This window comes from Microchirus variegatus (assembly GCF_963457635.1).
Source record: "Microchirus variegatus genome assembly, chromosome: 23".
Taxonomy (NCBI): Eukaryota; Metazoa; Chordata; class Actinopteri; order Pleuronectiformes; family Soleidae; genus Microchirus; species Microchirus variegatus.
In genome coordinates this window covers 10682673-10709641 of record NC_139824.1, presented here as the reverse complement: position 1 = coordinate 10709641, position 26969 = coordinate 10682673, and the positions used below count along the sequence as shown (strand labels likewise).

The following is a 26969-nucleotide window of genomic DNA, read 5'->3' as shown; positions in this document are numbered from 1 at the left end:
CCTCTGATTAATGATGATCTACGCCAGAGGGATAGAGGCCTCAGGGACAGGGGATACAGGGCATGAAAAGGGGACAGGTGCTGGTGTTTTGACCAACCATGCGGTGTCATGATGCCACAGTGCCACACCATGGCAGGCTGGGGCTGTAGTTCAAAACAGGCAGGGAGAGAAGGCTGGGCAGTCGGGGAGGGGGATGACCTTCAAGTTCAGGGGCAGTGGCGCAGGGTCACACGCGGCACCAGCTGGAAATGTCATACCGTCAGATGTCAGCGGGCAGGCTAAGTATAACCTGGTCAGCACCTGGAAGGACGTCCTCTAATTAGAAGCGTGTTGGGCCATGTCGGATCAGACAGGGACACCACACTTGGTCACCATCTCGCAAACACACATAAAAATACACTATCCCTTTTACCTGCACAGGCAAATACAACACAACACAACACAACACACGCTGCATTACTATGCGATACGACGCCGCGATGCATATGAACCTCTGACAAATACAGAGCAAACTCGGCTTCTTAAATTCTCCTCACTTCTTACCCTAATGAGAACAATAACAACCACAGGTCATGCACTCACACACAAAGTCAGATCACTCTGGTGACCTTTTGGATCACCGCTATATATAGAGTGCATTTCCACTCAGAATCAGAATCTATATTACAGAGGCCACTGAATTATTAAGTGGCCTAATCCAATGGGCAATGTTTTTTTATATATAATAAAGAGCCATTGCCTAGTATCAAAAGCCTACAGTCTACAATGGCAATCTTATACTTAAGTCTATTGTCCACCAGGATACGACAATCACAATGGCATCATGCACATTCAGTCTATGGCAGATGATCCTGTGAAGTGAACACACATCTGAGGAGGAGATGTGCATCTCTATGTGACGGAGTTTCTCTTCTGTTAGATTCCTGCCTCTGTGAGTGCGTACTGAGGCCAGGGTCAGCTCCTTGTGCATGATACTGCAAAGCTGCTTCCAGCTCAGGGTTGACGACGCTATCAGTTTGTGTCCGTGTTACAACACTCTTCTGACATCTGCCACCAACGCTACGTCTGTTGCCATCCTCGTTCCTGTTCGTCTCTCTCTCTCTTTCACCACGCTTTTCTCCCGTGCTTCATCTGTCTCTCTGCCAGGTGCTTGTCCACTCTGCCTCACCTCTCACTCCATGGCCAGGGCTTCCGTCAAATAACTTCATTAGCTTTCCACCTCTGTCACGCTGGCCTGATCCCCCTCTGACAATTGGCTGCTGTTTTCTCGTGGAGGAAGAAAAAAAAAACGCACAGGGCTACATGGAGCAGGTTGAGAACTCAACAATAGCTGACAGTGTGCTAGACAGTGGACAGTGATACTGATGGCTGCAGTGGGGATGTATGTACCAGAGGTCACACACAAAAGGCCTGCCTGTGTCTACTCAAGCAGAGCTGAAAAGCAAGGGACATAAGATTACAGATTGGATCAAAATATTCTACAAGTGTCTAAGCTAAATACAGGACATTTCAGAATCTAAAACACTCAGTGTCATTCACCAAATCAACCAAGAAATGCTACAATAGATCATAACATAACAGAACAGGACGTGACAATAGAGAAAAAAAGTGCATACTCCACAAGGTTGTTAGAAATTCTTGGTTTTACACGTGTTAAAATTCTGCCTGTGCTTCATCGGACTGTGGCAAAGCATTGCATGCATATTCTCAGAGGACAAAGATAAATAAGACAACTGCAGAAGCATCATGACAGATGCAACACCTCCCACAACCCCCTGCATGCCAATTATTCACACCCAGCCAGGGTCAAGCTCGTCGCGCCTGTGTCACCGCAGCAGGGAGGTGGGGCTGGCGTTCGGAGGGTGCGCAGTGCCCACTGTCATTATTAACTCAGGGTCCACTGGGCACAGGGGTAGGGGCTGTGCATTTCAAAGTTCCTCAGTGGCTTTCATCTGTGAATCAAAATGTGGATCACACTGGATAGCTAACGGTTGTGTCAGCGTGCAAGGATAAAAATCAAAGGGTATCAGTATAACACTCAGTGGGAAGCAGGGCAGCCAAAAAAATGATATGCTTATGATGTCAGAGGTCAGAAAGAGTTCAGTGGCTTTTTATGCCTGGGGAACTCAATGCAACTCCCTCTTTACCGCTTTCTCCCTCTCCCTCGCTTGCTGTCACATTATCTGTCTTTTTTTTTTTATCTTTCCCTTTCCAGCTTTTTATACAACCCCTCCTCCTGCTCCATGTGGGATTGAGGCACTGAGACAGCAGTGTAAAAGCAGGAGGGATGAGCTGCTCGTGTACACCCTCAATCTGGGTTGGCAGAGAGGTCAAAAGAAATAGAGTCTCGAAGTCCCAGGAGGAACCTCCTCACCTCTCCCTCTCTGACTCCCTGACTGCTCTGTGGCATGGTCTCACAATGATCTGAGGCCAGTTTTTCCTCAATCTTAAAGCCCTTACCTTTAACTCAAGCCCCCAACTAAGAGTAAACTTTGTGATCAAAGACGCAATATTTACTAAATCACATCGCCATGCATTCAAGTTGAACATCCTCTTGTCCGGTGTTTTTTCTATCCTCTCTCATTGTCCTTGAATGATGCCCTGACTAAGATGTCCGCCAAGTGACACTGGACTGACATTGTGAGGAGCCATCTTGGCTCCTTTGGGAGTCGCCTGGGCTTAATTGTGCAGTCTGGGAGTGAAGTGCAACTGGCACCCAGGAGGCATCCATGTGGCGCCGGGGCATGCAATATTGAGGGGGAGTTAACTAAACCAGCCCAATCCCTGTGCATCCTGGCGGGGTCACAGGATGGTGCTGAGGGCGCTAATCATTTCAAATTATGAATTCCTTTTTAATAATGAATTATGCATAAATTTTTAATTAATCTAATGTTCCCAGGGTTTTTTCCCTCCCATCCGCACTCAAGATCTCAATCTAATTACACAGCATTAAGTGGAAGAGTGGCAGCCATAGCCTCGACCCCACCGCTGAACCTTGGACAACCTTTCTCCATCAATCTTACTTTTCTCCTGGTTTATCCTTTGATATTTTGCAACATGGTGAAATGCATCTAAACATGGCCTGGGTCTAAATGCCTGAGAGTAGCATGCCTGTTTAGCTAAAAATTGCTGGATCATTATGTTGAAACACTAAAACATTCATATCACGTGGCAATGTATTAGGGCATTTAAAAAAGGGCACCTTACTGTCAGTACAGACATTTCGAGATTCAATTGTACACATTCACAGAGAAGAACTGTGGCATTGACCTGAAACTATAAACGTAAGACTGTTTACACATCTTATGAATGTTATTTCTGGTGACGGTGAAAGAAACAAAACAAAACACCAGACAAAAAGGTGGAGCAACATCAGACGAGCACAGATGTCTTCGCGCAAAAGTGAAACGCTTGTGATAAAAGTGCAGCCGTGATGACTGGAGTTGCAAAGTCAAGTTGAGAAAATGGTACAATAAACAAAATAATTGTGGATTACAAGAGTCAAGCTATTAGTGTCTCTGAATAAGCCATTTTCCTTGCTTTTCTCAAAACCATATTACAGTATTTCTTTTATATTTGATTACATTGGACTACAAGATTATTCACAGATGCTAGAATAGATTCAAATGGAGTTACTAAGTGACTAACCTGATAGCTTTATAAGCAGGTCAGTAGCCGTCTTAGTGGTGATGTCAGGGCTGAAGAGGGAGGCTGTGGTTGGACCACTAGGACTAGATCGGATCCCGACTCCAACGCCAACTCCAGATAGGTCCAAGGAGTTGGCACTGCTGCTGGGACGGTCCCTGCAGATGCTAAATGGCGAGAGCACAGACAGGTCTCTCTCCTGTGGTTCCTCCTTTATGTGGATATGATTGGAGGGAGCCTCGACTGGAGGGGATGTCTGCTGCGGAGTGTCCGAGTGTAGCGGGGACACCTCAGTCCCTCTCAGGTCCGTGGAGCAGGTGTCATCCATCAGGGAGCCTTCTCCCTCCGTGTCGGTGGTGAGCTCTTCTTTCACCTTGACGTCTGTGCGGGGGAAGTGCTGGTGGCAGCGCATGTGAAGCTTTAGGCTGAAGTGACGGGAAGAGGTGAAGGGGCAAAGTTCACACTGGAACGTCTCACCGCGATCCTGGTGCTGATGTACCTGACACAAAAAACAGGACAGTTTTAGACACAAGAGACAGGTTTTTTTTTCCCCCTCTACAATTATTAGTCATCAGCAAGAGTCATGATCTCAAGATGAAGAACATCCATATGCTCTCACCTTCATGTGGGACTTTAGATTGTCTTTGCGAGCACAGCGGAAGGGACACAGTGGACACTGGTGGCTTTTTAAGCCCGTGTGAATGACCATGTGTCTCTTCCAGTAGCTCTTGCGTTTGATGACCAGTCCACACACTGGACACTGGAAAGGTTTGCCACCATCCTCAGGAGAGCCTTGAAGGGACCACAGGTCAGTGTTATTATTTACAGGCTCAGAAGCCAGTCATCAGTCTTTCAAAGTATGGAAAAATGTATCATTTTCAAAAGGAAATAAAAATCACTCGTATTCACAGATATGCAAAAGACAATCCCTGCACTCCTAATTGTGAAAACTATCAAGGGATATGCCAGCTGGAAGCGATAGAACAATGGAAGTAAAAACTCGAGCATGTTTTAGTATCTCGATTATTGTTGTTGGCTTCATATCCGGCATCCATTACTGTTTAATTGGTCTTATTAGAAAGAGGCATGATTGCATTACAAATTCTACAAGGGCCTGTCAGGATGGCTTCATAAGTATTCCGGCACCGTTCTTTGAAAAACATCTGGTAATCAGTGTTTGGTGAAATTACTGTGCTCAGCCATTCATTGACCTGAGGTGTAAAACCTCGAGACTGCCTATTTGCAACAATAAACTGCCATCTGCGGCCCAACCTCTACAAGCACAGCAGAGATCACAAAGCAGAAATGACTTAAGCTTACTTTTAGTTGAGGCATGTGAAGCTGAAATAAAACAGGAGGGTTTCTTTGGTACGTTTATCTTGTGCCTTAAAATGTCTGTTTTCTGTGTAATCACAGCCACATTCTCAAAAAAAAAAAACAGGGAATAAGCTTTCCTTGTGTATGAAGAGAGAACATAAGCGTGCAATACAGCGTTACAGCGGCATTGGCAAGGGACAACAATAAAACAAGACATGACAGTCAATAATCAAGGTCACATTTTTCAGTCTGGCGACCAAACAACTACCTGCATTTTTACAGCACTGCACGACCTTGACAGAACCATGGGTTAGAGCAGACCCCCCCTCCCTCTTTAGCATGCACATCACAGAATATTACATCAACTGCCTCATCTGTCTGAAGTCAATTTGATCCAGCCATTTTAGATTTGGCGGGGTTGCGACACAATCCCTCAAAAGTGCCCATCCATCTCTCTGAAAACATTCTGTTCTCCCTAAAGGCTACTTAGTTAGAGCCAGCATTTTTAAACGTTCTTTCTCTCAGCGCACTTGCGTGAGATCTTTGTGTGTACCCGTGTTTGGGTTATGTGTCTGCATCAGTGTACACACTTACAGAATATACTGCATGGCCATTTGTGAGTAACAGAGAGAGGGAGGGAAAGAGAGCATAAGAGGGAGAAAGAAATTGAGAGAGAGTGTGGTGTGCACACATCTGTATCCAGTCAGTGGAAAGTATGATGTGTTTGGCCTTAAGTCTGCTGTGCTGATCTGTGCAGAGGGCTCTGGTGAGTGGGGGCTAAAGCCAGGAGGAGGCTGCCGAGATGGATATGGACTCCAGGGCTCCCCACTGTGCCGAGCACACACTGACGGCCCCCTTTTGGCAGCGTGCACATCCGAGCACAAACGAGCTGGTCTGGGAAGGCAGTGAAGTCTCAGTCGGAACCCCCCGTTGAGCCCACAGACCATTTCTCAGACTAGAAGGCCAGCCAGGGCTGTTTTCTTTCAGCAATGCTCTCTGCTCGGCTGACAGTTAAGCTGAAGCTTCACTACTTGCCACTTCAGCGCCAGTGAGGTGAGAACAAAACTATTACAAAACTAGAGAAAACGTGTCATGGAAGTTCAGAATTGCGCTTTCCCTCATCGTGTTTTGGTGACAAGTAAAGCTGCTGCTCTCCCACACTGTGACAGCAAGACATCTTATCTATTTGGAGCGGAGTGCAATATTAGCCTAAATGTGTTAACGGCTTCAATTTGCATTTCTATACATCAGTGGTGTTGTTTCTTTGAAAGGCTGAATGGAAAAAAGTATAACGATAATGACAATATTTGCCTTGAACCAAGTAAATTTGTATTTTTCAAAAGGGCATGGTGAAGTATGAAAGGTTTTTTCATCGATGGAGTGCAGCTAAAATGATCTTGAACCTTCATAGTGGATTTTTTCAACAGTAGAACCTGGAGTGAACATTATTATGATGAAATTAGAAGGTGATTGATGCATATATCATTATTTTATTGTTAATTTACCTGCTTGGCTGTTGGGTTTGACTCTGCCCTTAGGAGTGGAGGGCAACAGCAACTCTAGGTTCTGGGTGGGTGTGGACGGTGTGGAGCCCTTCTGGTTCTTGTCCAGCAAAGGCTTCACATCATCTTGGAGGACCACACCAGCTGCCACGGGGGAACCATCTTTCTTTTCTGCTAGAAGGTTTCCCGCTGCCCTGGCTGCCACCTCTTTGAGCAAGGCAGCAGAGGAGGTCATTGACACAAGTGAAAGAAAGGAACTTGCTGAGGCTTGATGGTCAGGAGCAGCACTTGTTGTTGACGAAGCATGGCTCCTCTCGCTGACTTTCTTGGAAAGCGCAGCAAGGGTAGAGCTCGCCGACTGCGGGCTAAACGGAGAGTTGAAGGCATCGAAGCGCACAACATCGTCTCCTCTTCCACCTCCGCCAAGAGCGGACACTGCAGATGAGGCCGAGGTGGAGGAGGAGGAAGAAGCTGTTGAAGATGTAGCCACGGCATTCTTGTCTTGAAGTACAGCATTTGCTGCCGCTTTAAGCTTCTGGATTGCAGAGTCCGGGGACAGACTAGAGCCACAGGGTGTGGTGCAGCTGGCCGGTGGCCACTTATCTGCAATACCTGCCCATACAAAACCACTGCCATTGCTAGGAGTGACAGAGTTAAAGGGGTCAAGAGGCTCTTGCTTTATGTTGGGGACTGAGGATGCCAAGGAGGCTGGTGAGACTGAGCCACTGTTGTTGTTGTTATTGGCCACTTTTCGGGCAAGGGCACTTAACTGGTGGGCATGATGGGAAGATGGGGAGAGGGTCAATGGTGGGGCTAGACCAATTGGAGGAGACTCACCCCCAGTGCCTCCCCTGGACGAGCGACCCAGGAGCTCCCCAGTGTCAAGTTTCAGTGACCCAGCCTCTAGGAGGCGTCGTAGGTTGCTGCTAAGGGGTTTTCCCAGGGCACGAGACGCTGCATCACCATACAATGATGACACCACAGACGAGAGTGTGTCCTGGGCCGAGAATGTACCTCCATCCAGTCCGAGAAGTTCCAAAGAGGCACGATGGACAGGTGTCTGACACCCCAGTAAGCTCTCTCCTCCACAGGTTTCATGGTCTCCGGACCCAGTGCTAAGTCCCAATCGTTCATCGGGAGAAGGTCCTCTGGGGAGGAGGACCTCATCCTGTGTGTCTCCATAGGACGACGACTCTGATCGCGTGTCAGAAGCATTCCCAAACCAGGCCTCCTCCTCCACAGGACCGCCATCTGGCCCTCCTTCTTCATTGCTGTCCACATCTGGAAGAAGAGACAAATCATACAGTTTACCCTCAGGGAACAGAAATACATGTACAAGTATGCACATGTTGCTTGAGTGAAGAGTTGGACTAACCATTATCTTTTCACTACGAAATACATTCTAAGTCAGCTTTGTGTATATCAAAAACTTATTACTAAGAGTTAAGTGGAGGGCATCGTAATAGCCTCTGGCTGACTGCACTTAACTAAGGAAATTATTATTAACTATTCACTTTTATTATTTCCCATGTTTGTTTGTGTAATCTCGTCTTAATTAGTGACCTGTCCCATGTGGAAGTCTAATTGGGACTACTGTTTGGAACATATTTACCTGCCAAGTCACATAATAGCCATTTGTAGTGCAAAATATACTTAAGAGCCAAAGAAGGAGAGCACTAAAAGGATTTTCAACCATTCAGGATATTTGAGTAATTTAGATTTTTCTGTCCTTTTTTTAAACCATATTTTCCCACCCTTGGTGTGGAAGAGTCTAGTAAAGGGGTTACCATGACAACAGGTCCTTCTGGGAGGCTAGACAGCAAAGATTAGGGTAATGGAGGTTACAGAACTAGATTAATATTCATGAGCCTGCAGATACCACCGGGGAGCCAATAAGGATAGGGTTAAGGTCACAAAGGGTCATTAATATACACTTCATGTATCAATATTCATAAGCAAAACATTACAGCTTGCCAGACAAGGGCGAACAAAGAAAAGTGAATATTCCTGATACATATTAACAAACCACCATAACAATATGTCAAAAGCACCAAGCCTGGGCAAAACAAAATGTCAAAAATTTTGTTTTTTACTGATCTTCTTTTTGGGTTACCGTACACAACCTCACAAAGCATCTGGTTAAAAGAAACTGGCAGTGATTTCTGAGAAGTGTAAGTACAAAAACATGAGGCTATAAAAAAATATTTTAAATGTTTCACACACAACATACATCCTCGCCCTCATGACCCTGACAAAAGCCTAGTGGGTCTGCTCTGTGTTTACAGACAAAGTCAAAACGGTTGCCAGGCAACCCAGGCAGCAACCTGTTGGGATCATTAGAGTTGGCTGACATCTGGCCAACATGGCTCACCGTGGTCCACAAAGATGACCACAATCGCAACCCGCTATGACCGCTACTTTCTTCAGCAACAGTATCAAGCAAAGCTCACGCACTCCCAAAGATCTTTTCATCTCTAACACAAACACGTTTCTAACTTATAGAAAATGTTCTCAGAGAAAATCACCCAAAGAAAGTGTCAGACATCAACAAACCGTCTATCCAAGCCTGATAGACCTGATGTTCTTGTAGATCAAGAAGGCAACATGAGAATGATCTTCTCATTTTCAGGACCTTTCGAACAGTGAATAAAAGCACCACAATGTACATATTGTGAACCCAATTTCCAATGATCCTTGATGCCATTTTGCCACCTGAGTAGGGTTAACAGGAATGAAAGGGAGGGAGAGGCAGAAAGCACCAATGAGTCATGCAGGGCAGGGCTTGACCAATTTCCATGTGACATGGGAAAAAGCAGCATGAACCACTAATGGCTATAATGCGGTTAGAGGGAAGTCGCTACATTGCTGACCCAAGATCTCGGCTTTTGAGGCTGAATTCTTCGACTTCCTGGGTTCACTCTTGCACCTCGGGGTTAGGTGCAGCAGAACACAATACTACACCAATAAAGCCGGCTGTTGCATTACACTACCACGGCTTTCTGTGTCATAGGCGAGTCAACCCCATGGGCAGAATGACATTTACCAAGACCATGGTCTCCAACTTGGAATTCTACACTCTGCTGTATGCCCACCACATGCATAGAGAAAACATATACACCTAAGTGCAACGACACAGCCAAGAATGTGATTTAATGCTTAAGTTCTCCTCTACTGACTGCATTTTTTGATGCATGTTCCACTGCTTTGCCCCCAGTACGGTGGCTGGCTCAATGACAGTAACTGCAACCCCCCCCCCAAGTGATGGAAGCACGAAGATCCAGGCCAAGGCGGCAAACGTCTGCCACTGAAAGAGAACCATTAGCGGTGTAATGGCGGGGATGACTTGCATGTTGAGACAAACAGCTGCAGGGTGCTCAGCAGTCTGGATCTGTTAACACTCACATGCGGGTGATTCAGAGGTGCAGCAGCATGGGATTTTCTCCCTGTATAGTGTCACCAAATCATATACAAAGAGGCATACATAAGTCAAAATGCAGACTATGGCCTTATTTAAGGGTGCTTAAAGACTTGCTGGAAAAGAATATCTTCAGCTTGACCGCAGATGTACACAGACCAGCTAAAAATATTTTCATGTTGCAACTCGGTGTTTGCAAATCTATTTCTTCAGCTAACCTGCAACAAAAATAGACAGGGAGCTCACAGCCTGTGACTACAGCTGTAACAGTTGGACATTTCAGGTTCAGGTTGGACAGTTCTTTGTTCCACCACATAGTGCTGTCAACAATCTCCATTTGTGAACTTGGCAGGGTTATTTTAAACACAGCTTTTCTAGGTTAGAGAGGGGTATAACCGTGTATCTGGAGTTTGCAAGGCACGTGCACAAGTTCAGTGCAGGAGTCAGCAATATTTCAACTAACCTTGTCACACTGAACGGTTGCTGGTAAAGGGAATAGTGATTTAAAGAAGGAGGAGAAGAGCGAGGGATTGGAGTAAAGGTGGGTCAGGAGGTCACACACCACATGACTCATGTGAGGCAAGTGACTAACATATTCCTCTGTGTGTGTGTGTGTGCGTGTGTGTGTGTTCCTCTCACACACAGGCACACACACAAAGCTACTCTGTGACTTAGCCAGGCATGTAAATTGGCCTCACTGACCCCAGGCTTGAACAGGGTAGGAGGAGAGGAGATAGGAGGGTGAAGTAAGCAAAGGGACAGATAGAAGGATGGTTAAGGGAGGGGTTGATTTGGCTGGGCAGGAAAGAAGAGAAAGCCATTAGCCGATTAAGGCTGGACGAGGGTGCATCAATGCTGTGCCGATGTCAAAAAGGAAAGTCATGCCCATGAGCTAATATAGCAATGAGAGAGAGGGAGCAAGAAATAGAGAGCAGTAGTGCAGGTCAGGGAATCACTAAAATTGCAAAGATTGCTGACCACAAAGCCATAAAAAAATAACATAAATAAAAGACAGCCAGAACATACCAACACTAATGCCATCACATTTACATTACCAAAATAATTACGCTCACATCGTTCTTGCCATGACTGCACGTGTGTGATGTTCATGTGTGCGTGTTTGGGAGTGGGTTAAGGAAGAAGGGCAGGGGTGCGGACACAGAAAAGAAAGCGGTGAGTAAGGATTCAGTGAAAAGCCCTGATGGTAATTAAGTGTCCGGCTGGGCGCTGGCGGAGGTTGCCACGGCCGCGGGCTATGCTAATGAGCACGCCCAGCGGTCATGGCTGCCTTATTAACACTCGCTGGACAATATGGTGGGAGAGATGCTGAACTGGCGGGCTCACGTCTCTGCAAATGACTAACCTCCCGAGGAGTAAGGCAACTCCGTTAATTGGGACGCACTGGATCAGGGTCGCTTCCCTTCCTTTTCCCATAATCTCTCAATTGCTTGATCTCTTTCACACCAACATGCTCTTTTCGTATGACTTGCTTCATCCCATCCCCGTTTGCCCATCTCTATAACCAAGAATACTAATAAAATAAATAAATAAACACAGATGCTCAAAATAAATCCAGCTGGATGTGTGGGAGGCAGCATGCAAACCCCACAGCCCCCACCCTATGAAATTATGTGCCATCAATCTGTTAAATGCTGGTGTTCTTTTGCAGCAGCAACATGATAATTGCTCCAGACTTTATCCATTACCTTATTTCCACTTGGAACTTGATTAAACATGACAAACAACAAGGGAACAGACGGCACATGTGATCACCAAGGTAAAACATCATACAATGAAGCATGTGCTCTTGTGAGAACACATCACGTTACTTTAACTCATATTATGAGTGCATTATATTAACTGCAGTCTTAGCAGGACTTCCATTTACATTATATACATTGCACCTTGTGTAGGGAGTTACACATTAGTAGCAAAGGCCAATACCTTTACAAACTTGAAAAACGGACGATTCAAGGGTAACCTAAATCGTTAAATATTCCTGTGGCAGTTCATTTTGTTGAAACATTGTTCTGATTCTGTAGTTGGCCTCCACCGCGTATTGATAATTCATCACCAAACCACTGATAATTCCCTGAATTTTTCAACTCCAACTACGTCCATTACCTCTGTGACAAAGACATAAACAGCCCATCATTCAATTGCAATCTGAGGTGAGGCGATACTCTCGGTGAGGATCAGGGTTCAGACAGCAGGGCTATATATAATAGTGGTCGAGTCGTATTGAAATGTAGCGCAAATTACCATCTGTGTATTTTTGGCCTTGGCCTCCGTGGTTTGTGGGTACTTTGGGCAGCATGCCAGAGGTGAAACAGGAAGGAGAAGTGTTCTTGTAAGAGAGTGAGATGACTGAGAGCACCGGACCTCTGAAATTCCTCTTTGCAGATGAAATGCACTTCATCTGCAACAGTTCCAGACTAGTGCAATAGTTCTTTTTTTTCCCTTTCCATTTTTAGCATCTTGCATTAATAAATAAATACATTCTTACTCATAACCTCAGATGTGTCATCAAAGGTATAGACCTTACTGCTGGAGGGAGAGAGGAGGTATGTCTATTGCATTTTCCCTGCAAATACTGGTTCATTACTAACTAAATAGTCACTTTATTGTGCTACCCTGAAGCAAATCTACACATTTCTTAAAAGAAAATCACTATGCATCTGTAGTGTCTATTACACTGTACACATCAAAGTTTCATAATGAACCTTAACATTTTTTTACACTTACAAAAGGAGAGGTTTGATCCATTTCTGCACTGCAGATACACATACAGCAGTATTTTTTGTGTACTGTATGCCTTGTGTTCACTCACCAGTGGTCAATAAAGTTATTAGCATCTACACACACAGCCAGATTTTTTTCCCCCAGCAGATAATGCAAGTGGAATGACACTCCAGTCTGTACCTGCCTACCTCCCACCTACAAAACAAAACTAGATAACGTAGATAGATTTCATACTGCATCCCAGACCACCCAAAATACACCAACGAGTGAGTGAAAATAGGCCGACATTCTCTATCTTCGTATTAAAAATACTACAAAACCTAAAAATTGAAAAGAGGCACAGGGAATAAAAGACGACCTCTCATTTTTAAATAGTCTGAGCACATTTCAGTGTGCAGGATTTAGTGAGAAAGCTGATACAATGGGCTATTACCCCTCTAATCACTCTCCCGGTTTGTAGGCAAACCCCTGATGCCGTCTATAGAGCCAGTGTCCATTCTTAAATCATGTAGAAACATGGCAGTGCAACTACAGTGAAGAAGATGGCTTAATTCTGATGAGGATATACTGTACAGCTAAGCACCACTGCCAGTTTTGCCTCAAGTGGGGAAAAAACATGCACAGTGTGGCTACTATTAAAAGGAGATCAATGCAACGCTAAAGGAAAACAAGGCAATGATAATTAGCTAAATAACATAAGGCCATTGAAATCAATAATGGTATGAAAAATGTACAGGACAGTGTGGTGTCAAAGGACGCTGACATATCAGCCTGGCCAAGTCTAATCAAATTAAAAAAGACTTGGTGGCATTAAGTTCATCTTGTTAACGTTAAGGCAATTGTATCTAATAATCATCACTGGCAGAGAAATGTGATCAAAATGCTTACAACATGGAAGGGCTGGGCGTTACGGACCAAAAGTTATATCCTGATTTTTTGTTTTCTTAGCTAATTATGCAAATAATGTCCAGGTGCTCCTCAGACATAGCATGCTGCAGGACCCCTTTGTTGCGGTGAACCACCAACCAGTACCGTTCAGCTCACCACGGCAGTGATGTTTGGTATGCGTCCTGCATCCCTGAAGCATTAAAATCTAAAAGGACACATCAAAACTTTCTGTCCATGCATCATACAGATGTGCCAAATTTGCCCATAACAGTAATGCACTGTGCAGAGTTTCCTCACTAACTAGTGTGGCGTCCGAGGTGACATCGTATGATAGCTCATTTCGATCCACTGCCTCTCTATTCCCGGTGCACTCTGACGCACACGCACACACACATACAGTACCATAAGTACTACTGTTGAAGTGGGGACCACTCAAAACTCATGCTAACTCACCTCTACAACAATGTTACCCGGAAGTGTGTCGTGGTGTAATAATGTTTCTCTACATCTGGTTCACACAAGGTAAAAAAATTAAAAAATAATACACTTTCTGGGACTTTTGATGTGTGTGTGTGGCTATGTAACTGACGGGATCTTTATGCACAGGGTTCCAGGCAAAACGATGGAAGTCTGAGCTTCCCATACATTGTCGCCACAAATTGATTCCTTTTCTTTTTGAAAAAAAAACCGCATTGTTCCATTCATTCATCTCCCTGCATATGCAGTTCTCTCTCTCACACACACACACACACACACCGACAGATGATTTGTCTGCCCTTCCTGTCCACGCACAGTGTGTGCAGCCTTTGTCAAGCGATAACATGAAAAGGCGGGATATTTGGCACCAAGAAGACAGTGTCAAACCAGCAAAGCACTATGTGTGTGAGCCAGTGCACTATAAACCTGGATGCATCATTTGGAGCCCCAAAGAACCGGAGCCAAAACCCCCGATGGTACAGTTTGGTTATTTTGGAGCCCTTATCAAAATGTTCATGTTTGACAATGGAAACTCGCATGATTGTGGACCTGCAGAGTGAATCGCTTAGTGGAAACGGGGCTTGCACCACAACAGATGAATGTATTATTGCAGCCTCAACATGTGCTTGTGAATTTAAGATGCAATAACCTACGAATAAATCCAGAAATGTCCGGTCCTTCCTGCTTTAAACTGCTTTTTAAAGAGTTACAGCAATTTCAACACTATTTTTAAACATATTCAAGACGTATCTAAATGTAGGATAATAAAAACACATTCAACTGCATGTACATAAATAGCCATACATGTTTGCTATTTTTAACCAATATACTTACAGCACAACATCTGAATCAATTAAATCATGCCTATACTCCATCAGTATAGGTAAATAGAAACACTTAAATAGGTTTAAGTTTCCATTTAATCAAAACCTTTGAAGTTAAAAAGAACATAATTGTTATTTTTTTAGTAATTCTACACAATGTGAGGTATTTAAAATGTTTTAAAATAGCAAGGCATCCCAGAAGGAAAAGAAGTTGAGCTGTGCAAGCTTTAAGAAACCCTCAGTTTTGGGTGTAGGGGGATTTAAGCAATTATTAGATTTTACAAAAGTTTTTTGAGAGCGCGCCTTCGGGCTTAATTGGATAAAATGGAAAGGGATAGCAAGGCAGTCAAGACCACTAAGCTCACAAGACAACCACAGCATTGGCAAATGCACAAAGAGGGACAAAAAGCTAGTATTACTACGTTTTCTCTAGTTTGACAATTCCTGGACAATGAAAGTACACAACTCAACGAAATACAAATCAGGCAAAATTGTAAATACGGCTCAGATTACCGTGTTATGTGGTTTTGAAAGCGACTAATCACGAGCCTGCTGAAATACTAGTAAGGTCAATTATTCTTACAGCTGACAACGTGAACTCATTCAACTGCGACATGGAAATCGTGCTCGCGTTCTCAAAAGACGGGGTGCATTCTTTGAAACAAGTGCAAAAAGAACAGGCCATCACCCTGCTGCGTAGTTTTCGAGCATGCTAAAGCTGCTCACAGAGGTGATTGTGTGTCTGTGGAGGAGAAGCAAAAGAGAGTAGGAGGGTGGGAGTGTGTATAGTGTCCATGTATTGTTTGTAAATCACCCTACTGGCAAAAGGGACACTTGGTTCTATAGCAGCCAGTCAACCCAGGGACACAAAGAAATGTTCGCGAGGAGGTGCGGGGTAAGAGGTAATTCTATATGAGCATGTATGTGTGTAAAGGGACAGTGTGGCATAACGAAAGAGGCAGTGTCTATTAGAGATAGTCTGAGAGGACAGCAGGGAAGAATGAGCTGAAGAGCAAGGGAGACGAAAGCAGGAGGAAATCTTGAGAAGTGGGGAGGAGGTGCTTGTGGGGGGTACGTTTTTAATGGTGGTATTGGTTTGACGGCTGTTTGGCAGAGGCACCCAAGTCGGTGCCTGTTTGGATTTTAGCCTGTCACTTAGGACGGGGACACTAATCAGGATTGGTCCCGGTCCCTGTCCCAGGAAAGGGGGAGCACTTTCAGGCCATTATTTATGAAAAAAAAAAAAAAGGGAAAGAGGGAGCAAGAGAGGGAGAAGAATTGCTGTGGCACAGCAGGAAATGCTAACCGCTAACCTCATTTACATGCAGGTCCAGGGAGAATGGGGGAGAGCTTATTCCGTTTCCAATCTCCATGTTAAATGCTGGCCAGGGCAGCTGATGGGAATGAGAGGTATTGTTCGCCTCATGCTGCTCTTTCTCCCTGAGTAATATCAATACCTGCTTTGCTTTCTTCTAGATTTAAAAAAGAGATATTCCCTCAGTAATTTCAATCTCGACCTAAAATCTATATGAGCCTGACATGCAATGTATGCGGCTGTTTACTTTGTGCCCCGACAGTGGTTTGCAACCAACCCTCAAAGGTCTATTTGTTTGTTCTGTCATAACCAGGTTGTGACCCAAGGCTGCCGCATTCAAAGCCATCCTTCACCCACTGAGTCTGTTCTGTGGCATAATGATTGCTATGACAACCATCACTTAAAGCCATGGGTAGGTGGAGGAGAGATGTCAGCTTCCCGTCTACTCTTCTGATGATCTCATTTCTGGCTGGCAGGTACAACAAGGTCAAACCACTGAAACTGGAAAAGTGGCTGCTTGCTACATGCAAATGACAGAACCGAGTTTCCAAACAATTACACTGCGCTGTCCAAATCTGCATGGGGCTCGGCTCTGAGATCCAAAAGGTGGGTGGGTGGGGGGGATGACAAAAAAAATAAAAATAATGAGATGTAGAGGGAGGGATGGAAGTCGTTGGCCAGCTATGAGCTGAAAGTCTGGCTGTGTGTGCCAAATGGGGGGTTTAAATGGTCTTTCTGGGAGGATTTGTGCTAATCTAGAAAACCTTCTGGAGGAAGTGCAAATACATGTGCCGCTGACCACTCCTCTATAGAGGATGAGGGAGTAATGACATGGCAGCAAAACACTCATGGTGAGTGATACGTAGGTAATAATGAGCTGAGCTATCAGAGTCGGTTCATGTAGATTACTACATAAATATGTAGGGATGCATGCATGCTAATTCAGACACCAATGACATCAGTATCTTAAGGGTAAAAATCTAGCGATCAAATTACCAATTGATCTTAGTAAACAATGAATCTTATTGTTCATTTAAGGATACAACTGCACTGTGCAAATGGGGAGGTCTGCTCTACAACACTGAATTAGTCAAGACACTCACCGGAATGTTCGGCATCATAAATAACCTCACTGACAATGGCTTTCTCAGAGATGACATCACATCAATGATTTTAACTTCTCGGGATTTTTTGTCCCGCAGCCAAACACCTCCACTCTCCTTTTAGAGGTGATATATCGTTTCCCTGGAGAGCTGTCACTGCCTTATGGTCCAACTATCCCGTGTCTGTAACAACCCCCCCTCCTTCTCTCTACTTTTAATTTCCCTATAAAACTGAGCCGACGTCCCAGAAAGCTGCAGAGACAGAGCAGTTAGCCCGGCTAGTTAAAGGTATTAGCCTGTCCTTTGCCTTTGACTGCATAAATGTGCAATGTGGAAACACTTCCACACCGAAAGGAAAAGAGGGGTTAGACTGGCCAGTGCACTAAAGGCTAACTAGAGCCAGGCTTTTGCTAGAGAGAAAGTCCATGTGCATGTGTGAGAGGCCTGCTGCCCTCCTCTACCCACACAGGATGTGAGGTCATCTCATACCACTTTCTGTGCAGAGTGCATTCAGCAAGAGTGACAAAGATCAATGTGTTGGCCAAAAGCCATTTTAAGCCCCCTAGGAAAATAAACACTGATATCCTGTTTCATGGAAAATCAAAGTATAATATTTTAAAAGGAATATATTTGCGAGAACAGGTTAAAAAGCAATAAGCAGGAATACATTCCCAAACGTGGAAAATCTAATGGCACCTGGTGCCGCAACAACTTCCCTGTTTCATCGACTACTTACAGATGTACCACATGTTCCAAACTTTTTTCTTTCTTAACAGGCCACAGGCAAACATCTTTTTTCTAAGTCAATTGAGGAAGTTCTTTATCTCTACAACGTAATTTTAGTGTCTTTCTAGGAGTAAAACGTGTGATACAGACCAGCAATAAATCACATCCCTGTTTAGAGCAGGCGTCTGGCACGACTGGCCGGCTTCAGCACCCCAGACCACCGCCTCCTCCAACGCCACCGCCTCCTCCTCCTCCTCTTCTTCTCCTCTCATGCTCTCCATCCCTCATGCCTGTTAAAGGCTTGTCCTGCAGGGCCTGGATGCACTTGTGTGGTACAACAACAGAGAAACCGCCCAAAGCTCTTAACAGCTCTTCCTCTCCACTTCCTCCCTCCCTCCATCTCCACTGCTACCACCACCAGCTTCGCTCTCTCTCCCTCTCCACTCTGCTCCGTCTTTCCCAGCTGCACCAGCGAGCTGTTCCGTATGAACTGCTGCCAGCTGAAAGCCTGCTACTCCTGTGAGATTGCTATTACTCAGTGCAAGCAGGGCCCTGCGTAGCCAAAGGGCTGCTCTCCGAGCTGTAGATCTCCATGTTGTGACTTGTCAACACGGGGAAAAATCGTTACCAAGGCTGAGGCACCTCCATTCCACAAAGAGAGGGTTCTGATTGAGACCAGGCAGACAGGCAGGTACTGGACTGGAGGTACAAGGACGACTGCTGTTAGCTGACTTTGTGCTACAGAGGATTCTCATCTCAGGGAAAGTGCTTTGAACTTATTAGATACTGATACAGAATTCTGCAATTTGCAATCAGACAGTGAACAAGATGAAAGGGATGATTCATCACTTCAATACATGACCATCTGAGTTTGTGAGTTGTATTTTTTAATCCAAACAGAAATTAAAAACTATAAAAGAGAGCGTATTTCAATGTTGATTGCAGTGTGTGCAATTAAAGTTTTTTTTTAATGCAGCGCTGTGTGAAATACACACTGTTAATCTACTACATTATTAATTAAATAACTGTTTACCACTTAGCTTACGGTTTACAGCTGAATATCTACATAAAACTGTACAAACTAATGTTAACAACAGACAGAGGTTGATAAAAAATAATATAACTTCAAACTAGACTGGGAAATATGTCACTTCTTATCTCAAGTCTTGGTTCTACGTTGCTGTTTAATAAAATTTCAAGTTCATCGCCCAACACTAGGTAAATTAAACTTTCTGAATGCAAGCTTACGCTGTACATCTCACATTCAGGTCTCCTAAGAAACACCGTGCCTATAGCATTTACACTCAATAATCAATATTAAACCTTATCGACTTATCGAGGATAAATCTATTAGCTCGTTCACCCTGGCAAATACATTTGACAGCTGAAAATGTATTTAAAAAAAATGTCTAGATAAGAAGTCTCATTTTTGGCTGCAATCCGCCTCTGACCACCAAGGTCCAGACAAGAGTATTTTTCCAAAGATGCAGATCATAAAAAGTTGGGATATAATTCCGACTCTGTGATGCTGCAAATGTCAATAAGCTCTTTGATCACTGGCATAACCGCTTTAATGTGGGTGAAGCACTTTTTTATGACTTAACACAGCGGTTCTTAGATCATGTCAACAAAAAAAGACCGGACCCTCTGAAGTGCGATACTGGAGTTTTACTCACAGACTGCTCGTAATTCAATTTATTTTCTTCCTTACATGTCATCTGACCAACACAACAGCTCCCATAATGCCATGTGACATTTAACAGTGGCTGGCCCATCACGATGGGTGTTTACATCCACTTCCTCCATGCAGATTAAGGCTGCACGAACTAAGGCAATGAGAATATGACTTATGAACAAATAAATAAGAATAACGCTCCGGTAGCTGACGTAATGCAACATACTCGACCAATATGTCAGGCAGCTCGTCTCGCCACAGACTATATTCATATAGAGTAAATATGGCGGAGAACTGCTGTGACAAAGGGCAGCAAGCGGCCAAGTGGCTGAGGCTCCTAATTCTAGGAAGGTTCCTAGTAAAGGAGTAAAAGATGGGTTAAAAGCAGACCCAGGGATTATGCAGTGATTAATAAAGTATATATTCTTCTTCAAACCAATGGAGAAGTAACTAGGAAAGTATTTTACCAGATCAAATATCCGAAAAGAAACGGCAGAGTTGGATCACGGTCATAATATGCACTCAAAGCGAGCTTAGAACCGACAGGCAATGGGTTCCCATTCCACTTGTGTAGTGATCACTTCAAATCAGGTACCACACCCAACACATACTAACTCAAAGATCTTGTTTATTTTACATGCTTTTGTTGTGATGTGTAAGCAGTCTCCGGAGTGGAACGAGGGAAAGTTTATGACAAAGTTGAAGACGTCACTTTAATGCAAGTCCTGAAATAATGTCTGCTCTGGCTGTTTCCATACTGGCGAAAAGCATCCAGGGGCATTTTAAGGGTCAGATATATTCACTCTGTCAGATTCTGCAATATATTGCCCGATCTCTGTGGATTTAAAGTGCGCAGTGAACTCTGACGGCTTGAAACTGGCACCGGCGCCGTTCATTTTTGCAAAAGCTTTTACTGCCAACATGGAAGAAACTTGAGTCACGTGACGGTCCGCTGCTTACATAGTAAATTAAATGCATTATTTCCATTACAACAACATGGTTTTTTTGAAAATTTTAATGCCCAAATTAAAACACTTCTGCTACTCTGAACTAAAAACATGGGTAAGAGGGTGTTGCAGGATTAGAGGGGTTTAAGTTAAGTGTGCTAGGCCACCATATTGTGGAATATTATAAAATTAAATAAAAAAAAAGTTATTTATGCAAGTGTGTGCATCGTTTGCTATATGTATTTTGCTCTTGATAACAATAAATGTTCTATACATTGTGCAGATTTGTAATGTAGGAACTTTTAAAAAGACTCTCTATCTACCCGATACATTTAAATTTTTACTGTCAGAATATTCTAGTGGAACTGAAAGTATGTTTACATTTTTCTGATGCAGAGAGGAGATTGAAAGGACTACATCGATCAAAGTGCAGCTTATGGAAGAGAAGCGGTGTGGGACAAGAGAGGAAGATGACAGCGTGCATGGCAAAAAATATGTTTTTAAATGGCAAAAATGAGGGCAAAAATAAATCAAGGCAATATAAGCTATGCTTGTTTTTTGTCTGAAAATATACAGTATTGATGCCATTCAACACAAATACACGGGCACGATTATACGTACAAAAATGCAGGCCTGGTAATTAAGGTGTAATATATATATATATATATATATATTAATTGAAACAGAAAAAAGCTAGCATGACAAAGCTTGCACTGATTGGGGTTGAGCAATGCAGTCATACAGGTTTCTGTTAAAGGCCAATATTTGCTGCACTGCATGTAGTAACTTAAAAGGGATCTTAATATTAATATATTAAGTCTTGTTCTTCAAGCTCATGTTCAAGACTAAGCCATCTAGATGGGTAGGGCTTAACTGACAAGCATATTTTAGCCTACAGTCAACCATCAGTCAATCAACAGTTACACAACTGAAAAGTCTGTCCAGTCCAAAACAATGCTATTATTAAAAATGTGACGCAGAATCGACTTATTGATGATACTTGCTCAGTGAATTCAAATTATTTTGGTCACATTTCTCATTTCTTCATAGACAAAATAATGCACAATGCAAAACGGGCACTCACATGCATGAGTTATTCAATGGCGATGAGAATGATGATTTTGAGGATGATCGAATTTAACATGTCATTCTTAGGGAACATACAAACCCACACACAACTTGTCAACAAGGGAAAATATTATCCTTTTCAGTCATGTAAAGACAGACTAATCACCTTGCTGCCTTTCTTTAGTATGAAATAAGGTTAACTTTTGTGTCCAGTACACTGCAAGTATTGTGCCATGTCCTGAAGGTTAGCCGCTTCTTTCAAAGCAGGCCCGTCGACTCTTCATTCACGTCAGCCTGTGTTTTCTGAGGTAAAGTCTTGTCTGTTCACTGAATATGAATCTCCACCAACAGCAGATTCCCTCGCTCTTTATGATAGTGTGCTATGAGAGAGATATTCACCACCTTCCCTTGCCCTTTAATTCATTTCCAAGTTAAAGCCTGTGTATCATTATTCGCTTATTGGAGCTCCACTTGCCAGACAATGCAAGAGCACCCAAGCCACATCAACTTGGAGGAGGGTGGGGGGGCTGGGGCATGGCAGTGGTGAGGTGGGGGATTCTTGGCAGAAATTCCTCCAAAAATGTTATGCCAAGAGCGAAATTGAAACCTCCTCTCATTTTCCTTTCCCCTTCATCCAATGTTTTCAAGCCCCAGCCCCACCAAGGTCATTATAATCATAGCAAGTGGAAGAGAGCCAGTGACCCACCATTACAGTAAGGTACAGAGCCACCCAGTCAGTCAGCTATTGGCTGATGAAGAGGAGCGGATTTCTGTCTCAAAATGTTTGAGATCTCTCCATTACAAATGCAGATAGACGGGAGGAGGGAGCAAAATAAGTGATCCTTCCTGTACACTTAAGCTTGTGCTGATATGGACTCTCGTTCAGTCTTTAACATAGTTATGCTCAACGTAAATTACTCTTCCAATTCCATTAATTTGAGACGGATTATATGACTGATTGAGAAGTCTTTAAACAGCCATGTTTGATCTAACGCAATGATCTTATTATAGGAACATTTTGGTTGAGAACCAATACTAAATATTTAGGTCAGGGCTAAAAGACATAACGTCACTGATAGAATAAAACATTCCCATACACGTTTTAAGATGTAATGGTGAATATTAAGCCAGCAAAAAATTACACAAACAATAACTCACTGCAAGGTCATAAAGAATGGCAGTTTCCATTGTGACACCAAAGGTCATGTTTACTTGTCAAAGTGAAGGCGCCATACTGTACTGTGACCTCCATCGCCAGCTTATGTACCCAGACACACACACACACACACACACACACACACACAAACAAAAAAGGTTATGTGTTCACTTTCACATGTGCGTGCCGTGCACACACACTTTAAAGAATAGTCACCTCTCACAAGCTGTGCCACAGACAATAGGACAGTTCATACTAGGCTACACAACCCATATATCTGGGCCCGTGCTAAGATAAAGCACCTCCCATATTAAAGCCTGTGTATTAGCTTGCCCTTTTTCACCACAGATGAAGAGATTTGAAGCTCGATATTGTGCTTGTTGGCTGGCACACCACCAGGGTGTTGTTGGCTGAATAATGATAACTCACAGACTGACAGAGAATGGCATGAGGTGACACTTCCACTCTTCAGTGGGAAGATCCAAAACAAGCGCAACAAAAAAAAGCTTCATACTTTTTTGACAGTTTGTTGACTGAGGAAGAAACAATTCCTAAATCAGAAAAGGCTTTCATTTAAACCCATGAACACAGGCACACCAGTGGTCAGTTACAAAGACTACATAGGAGGACGTGATTTTGAGATATGGTGGTGAAGAATATTTTTGTTGCAGACCATTTACTCAGTGGTTAAACTGAATACTTGACATGGACTTAGTCTGCTTTTTTTCTTTCTTTTTTTTCAAAGTCCACAGGAAAGAAAATATTGGACTTTACATTTGACTGATTCAGATATATACTATAATATATTCTATAATAACGCTTTTGCTGAAAATACACTTTCACCCCTCAACTGCGGAACTTTTTAAGCACACGGAGGCCAGAGTCGGAGAGTTTTTCATTGTCTAACCTTACTTTCATTCAGACCAGCATTTTCCTAAAGTGGAAAGAAAAAACAGAAGTCGGCCCTCAGAAATTCTTGTTATTATAATGCAGAACTTGGTGGTTGTGAAAATGAATCTCCGAGGTACATTGGGATGCTGTAATGAATAATCAATTGCAACTTCCCTAGATAGGATTTTCAGTAATAAAACATGGCTGTTACACAAGAAAATACAATTGGTTTGAATTGTGTCACTTTGCAATATGTATCGACACACAAATCTCATATTGCACACACATTCCTATGGGGTGACATGATGGAAATATTTTGCACCGAACTGTATTAAGGCTGTGCATCGCCACTTATCCCTTGATTCAATTACGCTATCAAACGTTAACGCGTCAACGTTAGCGCACGTTTACGCACGACACTTTTCTGTGACTCATGACCGGTTTACGTGACTCCCGATTGTTAAAATTAGTCTGTAAAGTAACGTTAAACTTTAAAAACAGAGGCACACATACGCAGTACACAGGTACAATGGTTATTTGTAGCGCTGCTCTTTTCGATTAATAAACAGATCACTCCAGTTCCACTGTAGGCGCAGGTGTCGCGGCACATAAACATGACGTCGTGTGCGTCTATTTCTGGTCAGTCGTCATGGAAACGAATCATGCGTTAGCGCGCATTAATGTGCGGCCATCATCGATTATGTGCTGCCAATCCTAATGTGTACAAAATGCGAGAAAGTTTTGAAGAGTACTATTTCAATTTAAAATGGCACTTTACTAACAAATAAAGTATATTCAAGAGAAAACACACTTTCTACGACCGCATTAGAATGCTGTCGCAAAACACTGCCGTGACCCTTTCACTTTGCAATCTAAACATGTGGTCATATAAATGTCCGCTTTGCAGCCTCTTAGCATGGGTTTACCATCCAAACATCCCATTGCCATGGACACACACACACAAACACATTGAGTGAGTGAAAGATTGTGTCACTGTCACCCAGTCTCCACCTCTATGCCTCCCAGCAAACATAGCAATTTCCTCAAGTTCAACCCTAGGTCAAACACTTGAGCTATGGGATCATGGGAAATTATCATCAACATGTAAAAAAAAGTGTATTTGTGCATATTGTGTAATTACTCTGTCATATGCATTGGATTTAATTAGTTGAATGTTTGACAGGTGTCAGACCTCATTCATTCTGCAAAGCATTTGCAACTTTAAATAAAAAAGGTGCAAGTCAGGAAACTGAGGAAATGAAAGCACTTTCAGGGACTTGTGCACTAATAATGAACAGCTGACATGGCCTGACATTTGTGAAATAAAGAACTGGAGTGGTCATGAGATAAATCCATCATTGATGTAAACATGAATCACTCAGTTTTTCATCACATTTGCATAGCAGTGTGACAAAGTGAGCCGTTTGCTTACTCATGTAATGAGCAGACATGACGATCAAAAGCAAAAAAAGAAGTCACTTTCGGATTACTCCTTTAGTAATAATAATCATCATTGTCAGTGCTTACTACCATACATGCAATCCTCTGGTGGCGAGAGTGTGTTACTGCAGCTTTTCATTATTTGGACTGATAAAAAAACAGAATATGAACATCCAAGATACGGAGGGTCAGATGTACATAAAAAAACAAACAAAAGTGAGCCAACCTCCTCCAGAAATGAACAGCATGGACATTTATGTTAGATTTCTGCAGAGAGGAGCCGTTATTTCGAGCATATGTGTCGTTTCCCTCCTCTAACCGCGTTATTGATCGAGTCTGTCTGCAATGAATGGCTGCACAGGGAAGGAAAGGGGGAAAAACCCTGAACTTCAGGTGACCGACCATGGCTCTCACATAGCCTGCATGCAGACTGGGAGGGGTAGAGAGGAAAATACACTGGCTTTAGTGGTGGAGGAGAAAAAAAAAAGTCTACACACTTTTTAAAGTCGACGACAAAACAAGCGCGAGCGAATTCGACTCGGGAAGCAAAACTACGAGGTGAAAGTTGGACCTTTTACTGGCGAGGAAATGAAGTTTAGCGAGCGTTGCTAGATAGCGCTATTGCTAACTAGGAACACAAGGGTACGGGCAGCCAGAGTCTGCCTTGTCTGATCCGACTGACCCTTCATTTTATTGCGGCCAGACTCCCAGATCCTCCCCTTTCTAACCGAAAAGCGACCCAGCAGAGGCGAACCCCTTCTCGACTGAAAACGCTCGGCCATTATTCACCACACACTCACACACAACCGACAGATATGACAACTGACCGCAACCTTTAAGCGGAACCGGACCTTTCCGTCGGTTTTTTTTTTTTTGTACTCTTAATAATAATAAAGCCACGTATCATTGATCCACATACTGCCTAGCTAACGTTGCCCATCGCCAACAACATGGCTGCCTCGCTCGGACCTCAAAGAAAAAGGGAGAAATAACCTACGCCGAGCCTTTTGTCTGTTTCACCTCTTTAACCCTAAACTACTGCGCAAAAGACACACGGAGCCGTTAAAATGGCACAATTCGAGCGGACGACTTACGTGAAGGCAGGCGCTTGGGTTGCTCCTGCTTCCTCCTTGGCATTTTCCCCCGTTTTTAATCACATTCTCGTCCTTGTTTGGGGATAAGGAGAAAAAAGGTTTTTCCCATTGAGACTGGAGGCGCCAGTGATGGCAGGGACTCGGTCGTGCACCTGGCTTTGCTCGGTTTAAAGTGTATTGTTGAGGGGGGGGAATAGGAACACAGGCGGAGGAGGTGGTGCCGCCGCCGCCGCCACCGCCGCTGCTGCTGCCGCTGTTGTTGTTGCCTTGTCTTGACTATGGCTGCTCTCGGTGCAAGTGTGTCTCCGAGCCCCTAACTAACACTAATGCAGGGATCAAAGGGCAGCAACAGCAGAGCAGACACACACACGCGCGCGCGCTCTCTCTCTCCCCCCCCCTCCCCACACACACACACACACACACACTCTCACACACACTCACACACACAGACGCACACACTGTGGCGTGCACGCACACACACTCTGAGCTCGCCCTCGAGCAGCAGCGCGTACGGACAAGGTGCCCCTAAGCTTTCAGTGTGTTCTGCACACAAGAAAATGTATTTGTGAGAAGAGGGGGGGGGGGGGGAAGAAAAATGTAAAAGTGTAATTCCGCGTCGAGACCACACTGATGGAGTCGGAATCCGTTAACAGAACCCATTTAATTCCACCTTAAAAAAAATAAATAAAAAAAGAGAAATAAATTAATAAATAAAAAAAATAAAAAGATGCACGTGTGACGGTG

The 26969-nt window shown here is 43.7% G+C and overlaps 1 protein-coding gene across 1 annotated transcript in view; it reads right to left on the bottom strand.

Moving 5' to 3' along the window:
- Nucleotides 1–26268, bottom strand: part of znf827 (zinc finger protein 827) — a gene marked incomplete at both ends in the record, with an annotated part of 57467 nt that extends 31199 nt beyond the window's left edge. Inside the window, 4 exons of the mRNA XM_083909204.1 lie at nucleotides 3649–4144; nucleotides 4265–4437; nucleotides 6468–7745; nucleotides 26226–26268. Coding sequence (XP_083765330.1) covers nucleotides 3649–4144; nucleotides 4265–4437; nucleotides 6468–7745; nucleotides 26226–26268 — 1990 coding nt within the window. The remainder of the gene's footprint in view (nucleotides 1–3648; nucleotides 4145–4264; nucleotides 4438–6467; nucleotides 7746–26225) is intronic.
- Between the last annotated feature and the right edge of the window lie 701 nt (nucleotides 26269–26969).